The 14,201-nt window shown below is 42.6% G+C and overlaps 1 protein-coding gene and 1 long non-coding RNA gene across 2 annotated transcripts in view; one reads left to right on the top strand and one right to left on the bottom strand.

Annotated features, from left to right (window-relative positions):
• The first annotated feature begins 2,790 nt into the window (after nucleotides 1-2,790).
• LOC307152202 overlaps nucleotides 2,791-14,201 on the top strand; it is a 58,153-nt gene continuing 46,742 nt past the window's right edge. Inside the window, exon 1 of the long non-coding RNA XR_013819970.1 lies at nucleotides 2,791-2,893. This is a non-coding gene — a long non-coding RNA (uncharacterized lncRNA). The remainder of the gene's footprint in view (nucleotides 2,894-14,201) is intronic.
• LOC307152201 (uncharacterized protein) lies at nucleotides 11,095-12,395 on the bottom strand. The gene is made up of 2 exons (XM_079860620.1): nucleotides 11,867-12,395; nucleotides 11,095-11,773 (listed from the first exon to the last, which is right to left on the bottom strand). Exons 1-2 carry the CDS (start codon nucleotides 12,333-12,335, stop codon nucleotides 11,220-11,222), a joined length of 1,023 nt encoding a protein of 340 aa, XP_079716746.1. The 5' UTR covers nucleotides 12,336-12,395; the 3' UTR covers nucleotides 11,095-11,219.

Raw genomic sequence — 14,201 nt, 5'->3', positions numbered from 1 at the left:
TTAAGTTGTACGTTTGATGGAGTATTTCTGTGCCAAAAATACTCCTTCCGGTTTGTCACAAGTTTCGGAAAGTTTTTTTTCCGCGTATGGGCATGTGTGACGTCAGATGCGGCGGAATTTCCTTATATGGGACCTAAGGGCACTTCCCCCGGAAGGGCGCGCGCGCACCCGTAGACACCAGAGCGAGAGAGCGAAAGCAGTACGCCCATCAAAGCGCTGTGCTCGGCTTTAGGGAAGTATTTGCCGGATTTGCAGGTCGTCTAATGCTTAAGGATGGAGCAGTCCCAACGATAAAGGTTCACGGTCGTGCGTTGGAACCGCAGGCGGTGAGTAAACTAAACGTAGTACCCCAGAGTGCAGTCTGGACGATGGGGCGGGGCGACACTTTTAGGCGGGGCGACACGTGTCGCTCCGCCCACACCCAATTTAATTGGTTTATAATACCGCAATCTTATTGGTGTAGACGATTCAGGTCTGAGCATGCGCATTCCTTTATGTACGATTTTATGAATGATTTGGCCGTATTAAATAAATATTAAATGCTAACTTTAATCGTATAAGCTATATGTCTATCTTGTCGGTTTATTTTAGTTAAGATCTATTGGCTAATGTTTTATGATACTTAAGAAACAGAATGGATGAAGTTATTTAAAAACGAACGCAGGCCTACTTCAAGGAGATGTTTTACAAACTCGGGATTTTACGCAAAGGATGATAATTCACTGTAAGAATGTAAAAGCAGCTGATTTAAATTTTTAAAGCACGACCGTTTTTTGTTGTCATTTTTTTAACGAGATGTTGTCCAATGTGTGCATTATTTGGTAGGCTACAAAGTGCAAATAAAATGTTTAATGGCAAACTCACATTTCTTTGTTAATAAAATAAGGGCCTGTTGGTTCTGTAAATCCCTATGTTAGATTCATTTATATTAGAATAAAGATATAAAGATTCATGTTTTCTATAAGTGTCAACCAGAGGCTACTTCGACTATCTGTTACTGTGACATCAGGCCATTGGGTTTTGTGCGTCGGCTACAATAGAATTAAAACCGTGTAGTGCTGATATGTGAAAATAAATAAATAAATATGTATTTACTAAAACAGATTTATTATATCGATCTGAGCTTGTATACTATTTGGTAGGCTAGCCTATTATTGTCTTATTTGTCACTGTGGTTTTGCTTTAAAATAAAATAAAACAAAACACACTTTCGGATTTATCCGATGTTTTACTGAAATACAGTGAATTGTCATCATTTGTGTAAAATCCCGAGTTTGTGTTTATTCACTGATCCTAATGGAAAAACGAAGAAGCATTTACGAATGATTTGAAATTCCGGAGCCCTGCATGACATGCGGTAAAATATTGTCTAGCCTATAGAAATCATCTCTCCTTTGATAGCCTATATGCTATGCCAATAATTTCATGCTGTCATGATCATTGCTCACTAAAAGTGGCACTGACTATCTGCAGGGTAAATGAATAAATATAAGAGTAGGCTATCTAGGCTAAATCTCAAACAGTAATTTATCAGCAACATATTTCGTGATATTGACTAGCCCTAAAACTGCTCAATATTAGCCTAAAGCTTACAATATGATTTTTTGTAAAGCTGCTTTGAGACGATGTGAATTGAGTGCTATACGAACACATTTGGACAGTAACTTCATCTAACTTGATTCGTAAATTCAGCAAAATATTATCCAATTGATCATTAGGCTACTGAAATCCCCATGGTTATCATCATCACTTAATATTTCTGTAGTATGGCCAAACAGCGTCGTAGATCATTCATAAACTCCTGCCATAGACTCGTACATAAAGGAATGCGCATGCTCATGCCTCAAGCGTCTACGCCTATTAGATTGCTGTATTATAAACCAATAAAATCGGGTGTGGGCGGAGCGACACGTGTCGCCCCGCCTAAAAGTGTCGCCCCGCCCCATCGTCCAGACTGCACTCTGGGGTTACTCAACTAAACTGCTTTAAATGTCTGTGTGTTGTTAGCTATCGGTGCGTAAGCCCCGCCCACACGGCACGCCTCCAGCCGCTCGGTTTTTTCCGGAAAGACTCGGTACAGCCTATCTTTCTTTTATAAATATAATAAAACTAAAGACTTTTTGGAGATATGAAGGATGCAATACTACTGCTTCGATCCTCCTCTTCTCAAATAATTGTTTATCGCCTTCAAGAAATTAGAAAGTCACAGATACTTTAAATTGAGAAAAAACACTGAAAGACATCCTACGATTTCCCTGCACAGAAACAAATTACAAAAGATTGACAAAATATTGTTGTATTTTAGGAAAGTCTTGACTTAACTTTAGAAAAACACCATAAAGGACATGGATTTAGGGATCGTTGAATTAATAACAATGAATGCACTCACTGAGGTGATAATGCGCACATGCAAATGTTACGTGAATGTGTGTGTGTGTGTTAATTTATTTAAAAAAGATTTTTGTCCCTATTGTTCTGAACTTTCTTACACTATGTTTAAGGTTTCTACAAAGAATGCTAATCGCTCATCAGCAGCAGTTAATGCTTCCACACTTCATATTTTAAGTCCCCTGCTAATATTTATGTGTATTTGTATCAGAATAGCAGATTTGGCTTCAGGAAAAAAAAAACTATCTTTGACAGACAACCATGACATTAATTGATGGTTTCGAGACTCGCAATTGCATCAAAATCTCAACCTATACTTCAGCAGAGGTTACAACAGCAATGTTCAATACATCAGAGAAATTCAAATGATTATTTTTTGTTTTTAACTTTAACTTTAGGAAGCTGATCCGAGGCGTTGAAAGCTGCCGGCGATTCCCAGTTTCTCCCCCGAGGGCTGTCAGATTAAGATACGGCAGATCAGATCGTCGCAGAAAACATCAGGATGGTAAATACAATCATTGCGAGTACTTAAAGCATTCTTTAAGCTTGAAAGCAACCCATTTCTGTGTTTATTACTTCTTTGAACCCGAGTTGAATGTGTAAATTGCCCTGTGAGCCAGTGACACGCTCTAGCGCGAGACTGCCAGTGCAATGCCGCCATCTAGCGCGCAGCCTGCGTACTGCACGCGTTAACACTGTTTCTTCACTAGATACAGTACAGAATATGAAAAATTACAGTAAATTAATCATTAATAATTCATAATTAATAAAAATGAGGAACGCTTCACGAATTTGCGTGTCATCCTTGCGCTATGGCGAAACGGATCTTCGGGTGAATTGTTGCAATTTGTTTCACCCGCCCCCGCTCACGGATTGGCCGACGGACGAATTGTTTCACCGCGGCCCGCCTCTGCTCCCCTCGCCTCATTGGCCGGCCGACGAATTGTTTCAGAGGCGCTCGTTGCTCCCATTGGCCGAGAGCCCGCCTCGGCTCCCATTGGCCGAGGCCGCGGGGCGCCCGTGCTGCCGTCGACTCGCCTCGGATGTCATTCGCTCTTGTCAGAATCACGAATTGCCCCCCGAAATAACGCTCCCTTTCTATCTGTTTTACTCGATTTAGCACATTAAACACAAACGTTTTTTTAAAAACGCCACACTTTTTCTGTACTTTTTTCTGTACACTGATTGTTTTTTGCCTTTTTGCTGTCTTTTCTGTCGCCTTTTTGCTTTTTTTTTTCGCCTTTTTGCTAACCTGCATTTTTTCGTCGAGCACGTAAGTATATTTTCCCTATCTCTCATGTTTCGCCTGCATTGTCTGTATTTAAAATAAGCATATAATACGCATTTTATCAATGTGTACTGCATGCAGAAGAGGCGGGAGGGGGAAAAAAATGCAGTTCATAAACTTGCGATGGCGTTTGGCCGCCTAAAACTTATAATTCGGTATAAAATGTGCAGTTTCATTCATGATTTTTATCGACACCCAGTAAATCCAATGCTTTTTAAAAATATATAATGCACGCAGAAGAGGCGGGAGGGGGAAAAAATGCAGTTCATAAACTTGCGATGGCGTTTGGCCGCCTAAAACTTATAATTCGGTATAAAATGTACAGTTTCATTCATGATTTTTATCGACACCCAGTAAATCCAATGTTTTTTAAAAATATATAATGCACGCAGAAGAGGCGGGAGGGGAAAAAATGCAGTTCATAAACTTGCGATGGCGTTTGGCCGCCTAAAACTTATAATTCGGTATAAAATGTACAGTTTCATTCATGATTTTTATCGACACCCAGTAAATCCAATGCTTATTAAAAAAAAAAAATGATAATGCATGCAGAATTCTTCTGATGAGCGTTCGTTTGACCCTTTACTCACTTTATGTCAGTTTTATGATCCAAATAATTAACAACTATGAAAAAAGAAAACGAAACACGTTTAAAATAATAAAAAATATATAACTAAAAAGAAAAAAATGTGCACTAATGCCACCGATTGATGATAATGTACATTTTTCCATGAAAATGTATTTTGTGCATTGGGTTTTCAGTGAATTGTTTGTCATAAGATCATTGCTTTACTGTTGCAGAATGGAAAGCACACCCAACCTGCGTGTGGAGGCTGGAGAGCTGGTGCTTAGGCCTTCTAAGCAGGCAGCCACTGTGGAGAAAGTTCACCTTTCTCAAGTGGCTAAAGGGGTGCCCTATGTCCCAAAGTACCCTGAGGCTGTGCTGGGGGAGGCCAAGGTCAGGGTCATCCAAGGTGGAGGGAATCCCTTTGATGACCTGCTGGTGGCAAGTCAAAGTGCCATCCAGTTTGGTCAGTACAGGGGGAAACCCTTCAAATGGATGCTAGAGAATGACCTTGGCTACTCCCTCATGGTCCTGTCTGGGCATCAGCGGGAGCGCGAGGCTGGCAGATTGGACAGAGGTGCCCTCATGGCTAACAAGGATGCCTTTCTCCAATATGCCTGCACATTTGAGATGGTTGCAGAAGCCATCAAAGTGCGCAGGCAGAGAGAGGGCACGTTACCTGGCTGTGAGGGTGACTGTCTGGTGGGCTTTGGGGTCCACAAGAAGAGCACCTACAAGGAGCTCTATGAGGCTAAGGACAGGGAGAGGAAAAGGTAATATGTGCTTCTGTTTGCTTGTTAATTGTATTGCTGTTTTGTATTTATTTTACTCTTATCATGTAAACTATTGTGTTTCTTATGTAGCTATGTGGAGTTCATCCGGCACAAGGGCACCAGTACAGGCAGCAAGATGGATGCCTTGAGAAAATACATCTTGCTGAGGGACCAGCAGAGGAAAAAAAAATCATCTTCTGCATCCCAGCCTGCTGTCCCGCGTCCTTCGCGTTCGGCTTCTCCTCCTCCCGCCCAAAGCTCCCATTCCCAGCCAGCCACAGCACACGGTGAGTTTTTAGATCTATAAGTGGTGTAATTCTATGCACGTTCTAATGGAATTATGAATAACATTGCAATTTTTCTGCCCTCAGAGCCAACAGATGAGGATCTGCTGGCTTCAGCCATGGAGGTGGAGCCACAGGGTGAGTGTTTTGTTTTCTTTTGTGTGTAAAAAAAAAAATCATACTCACCTGCTCATTTGTGATCACTAATACATTTACTAACATCATATAGCATTGTTATGTAACCACAAACGTCTTCAGATTATTAAATCATTAGTACTAATTACAAAATTCAAATGATGTGTTCTTTACAGTACTTCCACCACCACCTTCAACGCTGATCCGCTCACCTCGCTTGGAGCAAAGAGCCGCACAAAGGCTGGTGTCGGCGGCTTCTGAGGTACAGTTTTCACACAAGAAGTTTACACATATATATATATATATATATATATATATATATTAATAATACATATATATGTACATTATGTATTATGCTCGTTTTGTTTTTATTAATATATAACATATTTTTGTGTGTATAGGTTGTTCTCCCTGAGGCCTGGAAGCACTCCCTTCCAAAAGAACAACACGAGTGGATCGGCCGCTCCCTCTTCCGACGCCAGGGTGGAAGGCCAGTGCTGACAGAGAACCTGCAGATGTGGTGGTACCCTCCCCAGCCACGTCTGCAGTATCATCAGCCTCCAGCATCGCCGGACGTGTTCTTCACCTGGCCGCTGTGTTTGTGGATGCCTTACAGGATGTGGTCCTACAAGCTGACTTGCAGCTCGCCAGACTGCAGACGGTCGGGTCAGCGACTGACATCATGTGGGCTCTACAAGACAGTGAGGCGGGTGCTGAATTTACACGGCTGGTATTTTCTGGCAACAGAATACCTGGAGTGTCAGCGCTGCCACAGGAAGCTGGCCGCGTGGTCCTATGACATCCTGGACCAGCTGGATCCGGCTCACCGCAGGATGTTCCCAGCCATCCTCACTTACCGGTGAGTCATGAAAAAACTATTCTTATGGCAGGTACAATTAACTATTAAAATGTTACACCGTTAACTTGGCTGTCATGGTAATAATGTAACTTAAGTGACTTAAAAATAACATTTATGTTAGTACTTTTAAATTTAATTACATGTAAGTTGTACACAAAACAAGCATTATCTTGCTTTTGTAGTTTTTTCACAAGACACTGTGTCTGCCAGTTGAGGTTCTATACAGAATGTGTGAACGACCCACCACCATTGATCTTTGCTTGACCTTTCAAAGGTGTCAAACTCAGAACATTAACATTCCAACACCTTGAGACACCTAGCCTGACAGCTGAGGTTCTATTCAAGATGTGTTAACGGCCCCCCATTGAGCCTTGCTTGGCCTTCGATAGATGTCAGACTTAAAACAATATCAAACTCTGTACTGTTTTTTTATCTTTTTCTATGGGAAACAACGCACCTTTCCTCTGCTCTGGAAAAAATAACACTTTAAAGAAACTTTAATAAACTTTGCCTTTGTCTGTGTGTTTTAACAGGTTCTCTTGTGATATGCATGTGGCAAAGTTGATGAGGGAGCGCTCTCTCGGCAACAGCGTCTCTATGCTATATCACAAGCTATGTGAACAGCATAGTGAGGAATGGATGGAGAGGTCCCTGCAATACCTCTCTGTGTGTGACCGGTTCCAGGGCACCACCACACAGCCCATCTCACCTCCACCACCCAAGCCGCCTGTACCAACTGCCAAGTGGCTCCTCTCTGTCCACGCAGAGGATATCCGGTCCCGGTATGGTGAGCTCAAAGCCAGGGTCACCTCTGTCTTTGGGTCCATCCTGAAGATGGACTCCACAAAAAAGGTAACATATTAATCAAATATTAGATATACCCAAATGTGTATGTACAGGTGTGTATAAATATTTTTTAGGCTATCTGTACTGAATTTTCTGTTTTTCAACAATAGGTGGCCAAAAAACTGGCGGGAGCTGCAGCTGGGACCGCAGCCTGGGTCACCAATGTGGGCAATGAGCACGGACAGGTCCTCATGTCTGTGCTCACCTCACACGAGGGTCAGGGACTGCTGCCCATGACGACAGGCCTGGTGCAGAGGTACGAGGCTGCTGGAGTCGCTCCCCCCACACTCCTTTATGTGGACAGAGACTGCTGCTCTTCTGTGGGCACCTCCAGGGCAGGTGCCATGTTCAGCGGCTGGAGCGATGTGGTGGTTCGTCTTGATGCGTGGCACTTCATGCGGCGCTTCGCCGCAGGTCTGCACACTGACAGCCACCCGCTCTACGGTCTGTTCATGGCGAAGCTCTCTGCCTGCATTTTCGTCTGGGACGAGGGAGATGTGACTCTGCTGAGGGAGGCAAAAATGAGGGAGCTGGAGCAACAGCAGGGCATCAGAGGCCTCACTGAGGACCAGCTAACCAGCAGGCTCACCTCCAGACAGTTGGCGCTGCACTGTCGGCGCTGCACACGTGGCGTGGAGGAGACAGAGCAGCTGATTGGTGAGTTACTGGAGGCCTTCAAGGATGCCAGGGAAACCATGGGCATCCCCTTGGTGGACCAGGAGAGGATGGACATCATCTGGGACACGCAAAGACGCCATCTTCCCTGCATCCAGGACCCCCCTGGTGTGCAGCTGTACACCCAGACAGGGAGTATGACAAAAGGAGGGGTCACTCTTCCTGTCTACCGCTGTGCCCGGGGGTCCACTTCCCTGGAGTCCTTCCACAACCACCTCAACCGCTTCATACCCGGTAAGAATACACATCCACTTCAATGTGTGTGTGTGTTTTTTTGTGTGTGTCTCAATGTGTCTCGTTCATGTCTTTTGTAATTATAAATTAGTGTTAATGTTTCCTCTTTTTTTTATCAGGAACAAGCGCTAACCTGGAAAATTTCCAGGCTTATCTGCTTGAGGGTTTGGAGCGGTGGAACGAGGACCGTGCCGCTGCTGCTGCTGCTGCTGAGGTGGTTTCTCACGAGGCCCCATCGTCGCTGCGCTGCTACAGTGGCTCGCTCCAGCACAGCCTCAATGAGCTCAGTCAGCGTCTTCTTGGCTGTAGTCTTGTAAAAGACTATTCAAAGCCAGGACAGTACACGGGTATGTGTCTTTAATTTTTTTTGTCTTATAATCTTTGTTGTTTTCTTTGTAATGCAAAGGCGTCTGTTTTAAAACCTTGTTTTCTATTTAATTTTGTTTTATCAGGCGAGCTCATCGGGGTGGAGTACCTGTGTTCGCAGCAGTCCTGGGAGTTTAGGGAGGACTTTGGGCGGGACCCGGATGCCCCAGACAGAATCCCAGACGACTTGGTGGATGTAGAAGATGAGGGATTTGGCGATGAAGCAGAGGAGCAGGACCACACCATCTCCACTCTGTCTTTATTATCCACCAAGGAAGCTGTACGCTTGTCTCGGGATTCAGCGTCACCCTCTCAGTCCTCCCAGGACCTGCCACCTGAGCCCCAAGACGATGTATGTATGCATGCATGCAGGCATCCCTTTCCATGCCATCATATGGAGGATTTTTTTGCATCCATACTAACTTCTTCTTTCTTCTTGGTAGGTGTGCAGAGGACCAGACGGGACACCGGGTTTCGATAGAGTGGTGGACCTGGCCAGGTACCTTGTTGAGCTCAGAGAAAAGCCTTGTGTCTCAGATAGGGAAGCCTCTGACATTGTTCGGCTGTGGGACAGACTGCCGGACAGTGATAAAAAGGGGGTTTCTTATCCGCCGAGACACAAGGAGAGACTCGTGCAAGGCAGGTTCAAGGCCACCCACTCCAAAACCTCCACCTGCCATGGAAAGGAGAGTCTGAAGCGGTAAGTTAAATATTTGCACACAGAGCTTTAATAAAACAGATGACTATATGTTTTTTATGCTTCAAAATTGCCTATTTTATTTTACAGGTGTGTGCTGGGGCAGGGGTCGGGTCCTGCGCAATGGCCTAATATTAGTCGAGTTGTAGAGGCAGTATGTCTGGAGCTTTGCTCCATTCATCCGGCGGGGAAGGTGAAGTGGGGTGTTTCACTGAACCGCTGGGCTGCCATCCTACACGACTACCAGGCCATACGGAGGCTGGTGGGGAACTGCCCAGCACTGAGGGGAAGGACAAGGATTCAGCTTTTTGAAGTCAATCAGCGGACTCTTTCTGTCTGGTAAGTAGTTTTTTTTTTAAGCCAGCTATAAAATTAATTAGACTATTTTCATATTCTATGCATCCTATTAATTGTGCCATTTTAAACAGGTACAACAACTACAGGAAGAAGATGGAAGCAGACGTGCTGGCTCTGAGTGTGCCCTTACCTCAGATCAGCATGGTATCTGACACCCTTCTTCCTGTAGCCAAACAGAAGACGTCAGTGGCCTCTGCACCTGGATCCCCTTTCCCGTTTGTCTTAAACCCTGACCTTTCAGGTCAGGCCATACTACGTGGGCAGCGACGTCCTCCCACCGCGTCAGCACCCGCCCTCTCTGCCTCACCATCAGCATCCCTCTCTGCAGCATCCCTCTCTGCTCCACCATCAGCATCCGTCTCTGCAGCATCCCTCTCTGCTCCAACATCAGCATCCCTCTCTGCAGCATCCCTCTCTGCTCCACCATCAGCATCCGTCTCTGCAGCATCCCTCTCTGCTCCACCATCAGCATCCCTCTCTGCAGCATCCCTCTTTGCTCCACCATCAGCATCCGTCTCTGCAGCATCCCTCTCTGCTCCACCATCAGCATCCGTCTCTGCAGCATCCCTCTCTGCTCCACCATCAGCATCCGTCTCTGCAGCATCCCTCTCTGCTCCACCATCAGCATCCCTCTCTGCTCCATCAGCATCCCTCTCTGCCTTGAGTAGAACAACTTTGTGGAGAAAGAGGAAGGCAGAAGAGTTTGCTGCTCAAAAACAAGGGCTGCCCCCTCCACAGAAACAAGAACGCAAAAAGTACACATGTAGTCGATGTGGGCAGCCCAGAATAAAAGAGTTTGGGCACACCAGGGAGGGCAGTTTCTTCTTCTGTGCCACAGCAGAGGGAAAGACTGTGGAAGAGTGGCTGCAGGAGAGGAGAAAAGAAGAAAATCCTTTGGTGTAAATAATTTATTTGTAAATATTGTGAAAAATAGTATTTTTCTTCCAAGTATTTGTAAATTTCCTATTTATTTGCATTTAATAAAGATCATTTAATTATTTCAAAAGGATTGTTCTTTATTTCAAAAGGTTTATCTGCCTACATAAGGGTCATATAAATTATCCTTAAGATTTATTATTTATTTTAGAACATTTAAAGACTGTTCTTTTATTTGAAAAACACTTATTTGCCCTCATAAAAACCATTAAACAGTCCTTTATTTTTAGAATGCTTATCTGCCTTCACGAAGGCCATGTTAATAAAAAAATACACTTAACACTTTTATTAAAATAATTAAAATAACACTTATTTGCTCTCATAGCGGTCATTAAAATACTATTTTTTAATTTGCCCTCATAAATGCCATGTTAATGTATAAAAACCTTAAGGTTTATCTGCCTTAATGAAAGTCAGAAATGTAAATTCTCCTAAATTGTTTTTTTTATCTATTTTTTTAAAATAGATTATTACATTTATTTTATAATAGTAATCTATTTATATGTAATGGAGTTAGACATCTCAGAGTCAAACAGTCAGTTTTTTTGGTGTGTGTGTGTGTCTGTCTGTGTGTGTGTTTATTTATTAAATAGACTAATCACACTAGAACTATGAAAAAATATAAAATGTAAACAAAATACTAAATGCAAATATTAAAACAAATTAACAGCAGAAACAACAGAAAGGCAATGAATAGACAATAAAATGTTTATTTGTTTCATTAAATAGTTCACAATAGAATTTTAAAAATACAACCAAATTTTACAAGCAAATATTTTCAAGCAAACCAAATTAAAGATAAAACCTTAAAGGCCTTCATTTACGAGCAAGAGCCCGTTGCTCTGCCAACCACAGTTCCACACTTTTGCCTTCGTGCGCACTGCAAAAGGCTTTTCCAGAATATCGTGAATGTCCATATTCCTTCGTTTTGGGTTGCCGGCACAGGCTACAAGTTATTGGCGTGCACTTTTTCGGTCTTTTCTGCGGCAGGCCTAGGGAAATCGCCTCTTCCTTTTTCTTTCTCCTCCAGGCCGTTGTCCTGGGCACATCAGCCACATTGTCTGCAGCTGCAATTCTTCTCTTCTCAGACAGCCATTGCGATACTGTCTTGCCAGAAGAAGTGGCACAGAAGCTTTGCCCACGGAAGGAGCTGTGCCCAAACTCCAATCGCTTAGGCTTCCCACACAGACTGCAAGGAAACACTGTTGGATCCTTTCTCCGGGCCGTGGCTCTGCCCTGCTTTAAGGCCTTGAGGTCTTCTTCAGCCCTCTTCTTCCTCCTCCAGGCTGTGGCCCTCGGCACCCGTTTAAGGGCCACCGCAGCCACAGTTGATGGAGGAGGGAGCACAGCCAGCGACGCGCATGAAGGAACTGTAAAAGACAAATAAAAAAAAAAGTTATTTTAGACAATGGTTGTATTTGATATGAATTCATTGTTTTACATTTATAGCTTAAAGATCTTACCTGACACTTTCACAGTTTTCATTTGTGGAGGCCACTGCTGGCTCGTGGATGGGGAGGCTGGAGGAGATGACGGTTTCTCCAGGCTTTTTCGGAACAGCCTCCTCCTCTCTTTTTCCTCTGAAGATATTACAGGAGGCCAGTGAGGTTTGGAAAACTTTTCACTCTTTTTTAAGGCTTCTGCCTTGCTGACACGCTGTACAGTGTTAGCGAAGTCTGACTCCAACCTCCGTAGAAGTTTCTCCCTCCGTTCCCTCTCCTGTCTGGGGAGGACTGGAGGCCATCCTTGTTTCCTAGGCATTTTTTTCAAGATCAGTGATGCTCTATCAAGACACTGAATCAAACTGGTCAACATATCACACAGTGGGGCCACAACATTTATACTCAGGTGAATGGGTGGGGCCCAGGTGCGCAGGGGGCCGCAAGGGGGCCTACAGAGAAGATTGGCGCGGGTCTTTTGCGCAGGGGCCATGCTAATCTTCTCTGTATCGTTCCAATTTTAGTATATGTGCTGCCGAAGCAAGCACGAACTGAGAGAATCGAGGACAGCTATTTATACCAAGGACTCCCAGGAATGTGTAGCAGTGGTGGTAAGTGGATAAACCACTTATTCTACTCACTTACATCAAATGTGACTGTAAAACATGGTGATGTAAACCTGTAACCCTTTTAAAAAGCAGGATTTTTTTCAAACCAGCAATTTTGTGAAGGTTTACTCTGAGCTAGAACATATGCAAACCAAGCCTGTCTCATCTAGTTGGGATTGGAAGGCTCAGTGTGACGAAGAGGAGCTCTTTGTTCACGTGACGCACCCTCCCCCTCAGACGGCGCAGAAGAACTTCCCCCCTGGGGCAAAGAGCAGACGCCTCCCTCACTGAAGAGCATAAAAGGCCCCGAGACCAGGAAACTCTCCTTTCAGTACAACCGAGGCTGTCCAAACACTGTGAAACGCTTGAAGTCTAAGAATCACACAAGACTCGAAGTTTAACGCAGAACAGCCGCTAGAAACATTTGATCTGACGTCAAGATCAATGCCGACCTCTACTCCACAGTCACGTGCTATTTAACACATTCATGTATAATCTAGTTGCAAAATATCAGCTATTTGAACTTTACAAAGTGTTTTAAAAAGTCTTTATTTGCACTGAGATGTGTTACAATAGATATCTTATCTATATATCTATCTAGAATTTCTTTCTTTTGTTTCCTAAAAATGTTTTATCTGCAAAGCTTAATATAGCCAGTAGTACAGGCCATATGTTTTGTGAATAAAGCCATCAGCGTGATGCCAATGATAGTTAAGCCTGCCTATCCCTGTCTAAACTTATTTGAATAGGTAAAGTGCCCATATAGGCCTAATAGTTAGGGTGACCTGAGAGGGAATAAATTAAGCATTTAAGAGAGATATTCTATATCAGACATGTATTTTCAGGTCCTGAACACACACACACACATATATATATATATATATATATATATGTTTATGTATGTATATGTGAAGAGTTCAGATGCAAAAGCCTCTAAGTGCCATCTGAAATTTTCTTCTAGAATGATCATTTTTATCGAACTTGTATATTTAAATGCAGTAATTTCACTTAAATGGCAATGAAAATGACCTATTAATTGTCATTTAAGTGAAATTACTGAACTTAAATATTCAAGCTTGATCAAAATGATCATTCTATAAGAAAATTTCAGATGGCACTAATGAACTCTTTTATTTATATATATATATATATATATATATATATATATATATATATGAAGAGTTCAGATGCAAAAGCCTCTAAGTGCCATCTGAAATTTTCTTCTAGAATGATCATTTTTATAAAGCTTGTATATTTAAGTTCAGTAATTTAACTTAAATGACAATTAATACGTAATTTGCATTGCCATTTAAGTGAAATTACTGAACTTAAATATACAAGTTTAATAAAAATGATCATTCTAGAAGAAAATTTCAGATGGCACTTAGAGGCTTTTGCATCTGAACTCTTCATATATATATATATATATATATATCAAATACATGCTAATTTAAAATGTTCTATTAATCAAATAATTCTGGAAAAAAAGGGCAACAGTGTGACACCGAAGACTGGAGTAATGATGTTGAAAATTTAGCTTTGATCACAGGAATACATAACATTTTAAAATATATTACAATAGTAAACAGTTACTTAAAATTGTAATAATATTTCACAATATTATTGTTTTTACTGTTTTTTTTTTTTTTTCAAACAAATGCAGCCTTGGTGTGTAGGCCTATTTGTATAAAATGACATTCAAAAGACACTCACTTGTCGCCATCTAGTGGCGTAATGGTTTTCCAATGGTT

This window comes from Squalius cephalus (genome assembly GCF_949319135.1).
Source record: "Squalius cephalus genome assembly, chromosome: 24".
Taxonomy (NCBI): Eukaryota; Metazoa; Chordata; class Actinopteri; order Cypriniformes; family Leuciscidae; genus Squalius; species Squalius cephalus.
Note: the sequence above shows the minus strand (reverse complement) of the source record. Positions and strands in the feature narration are given on the sequence as shown.

Excerpts from the sequence above, each read along its gene's own strand:
- LOC307152201 (XM_079860620.1), bottom strand. The coding sequence starts at position 12,335 with ATGGCCCCTGCGCAAAAGACCCGCGCCAATCTTCTCTGTAGGCCCCCT. Across the intron at positions 11,774-11,866 it reads GAAAACTGTGAAAGTGTCAG|TTCCTTCATGCGCGTCGCTG; the intron begins GTAAGATCTTTA and ends TGTCTTTTACAG.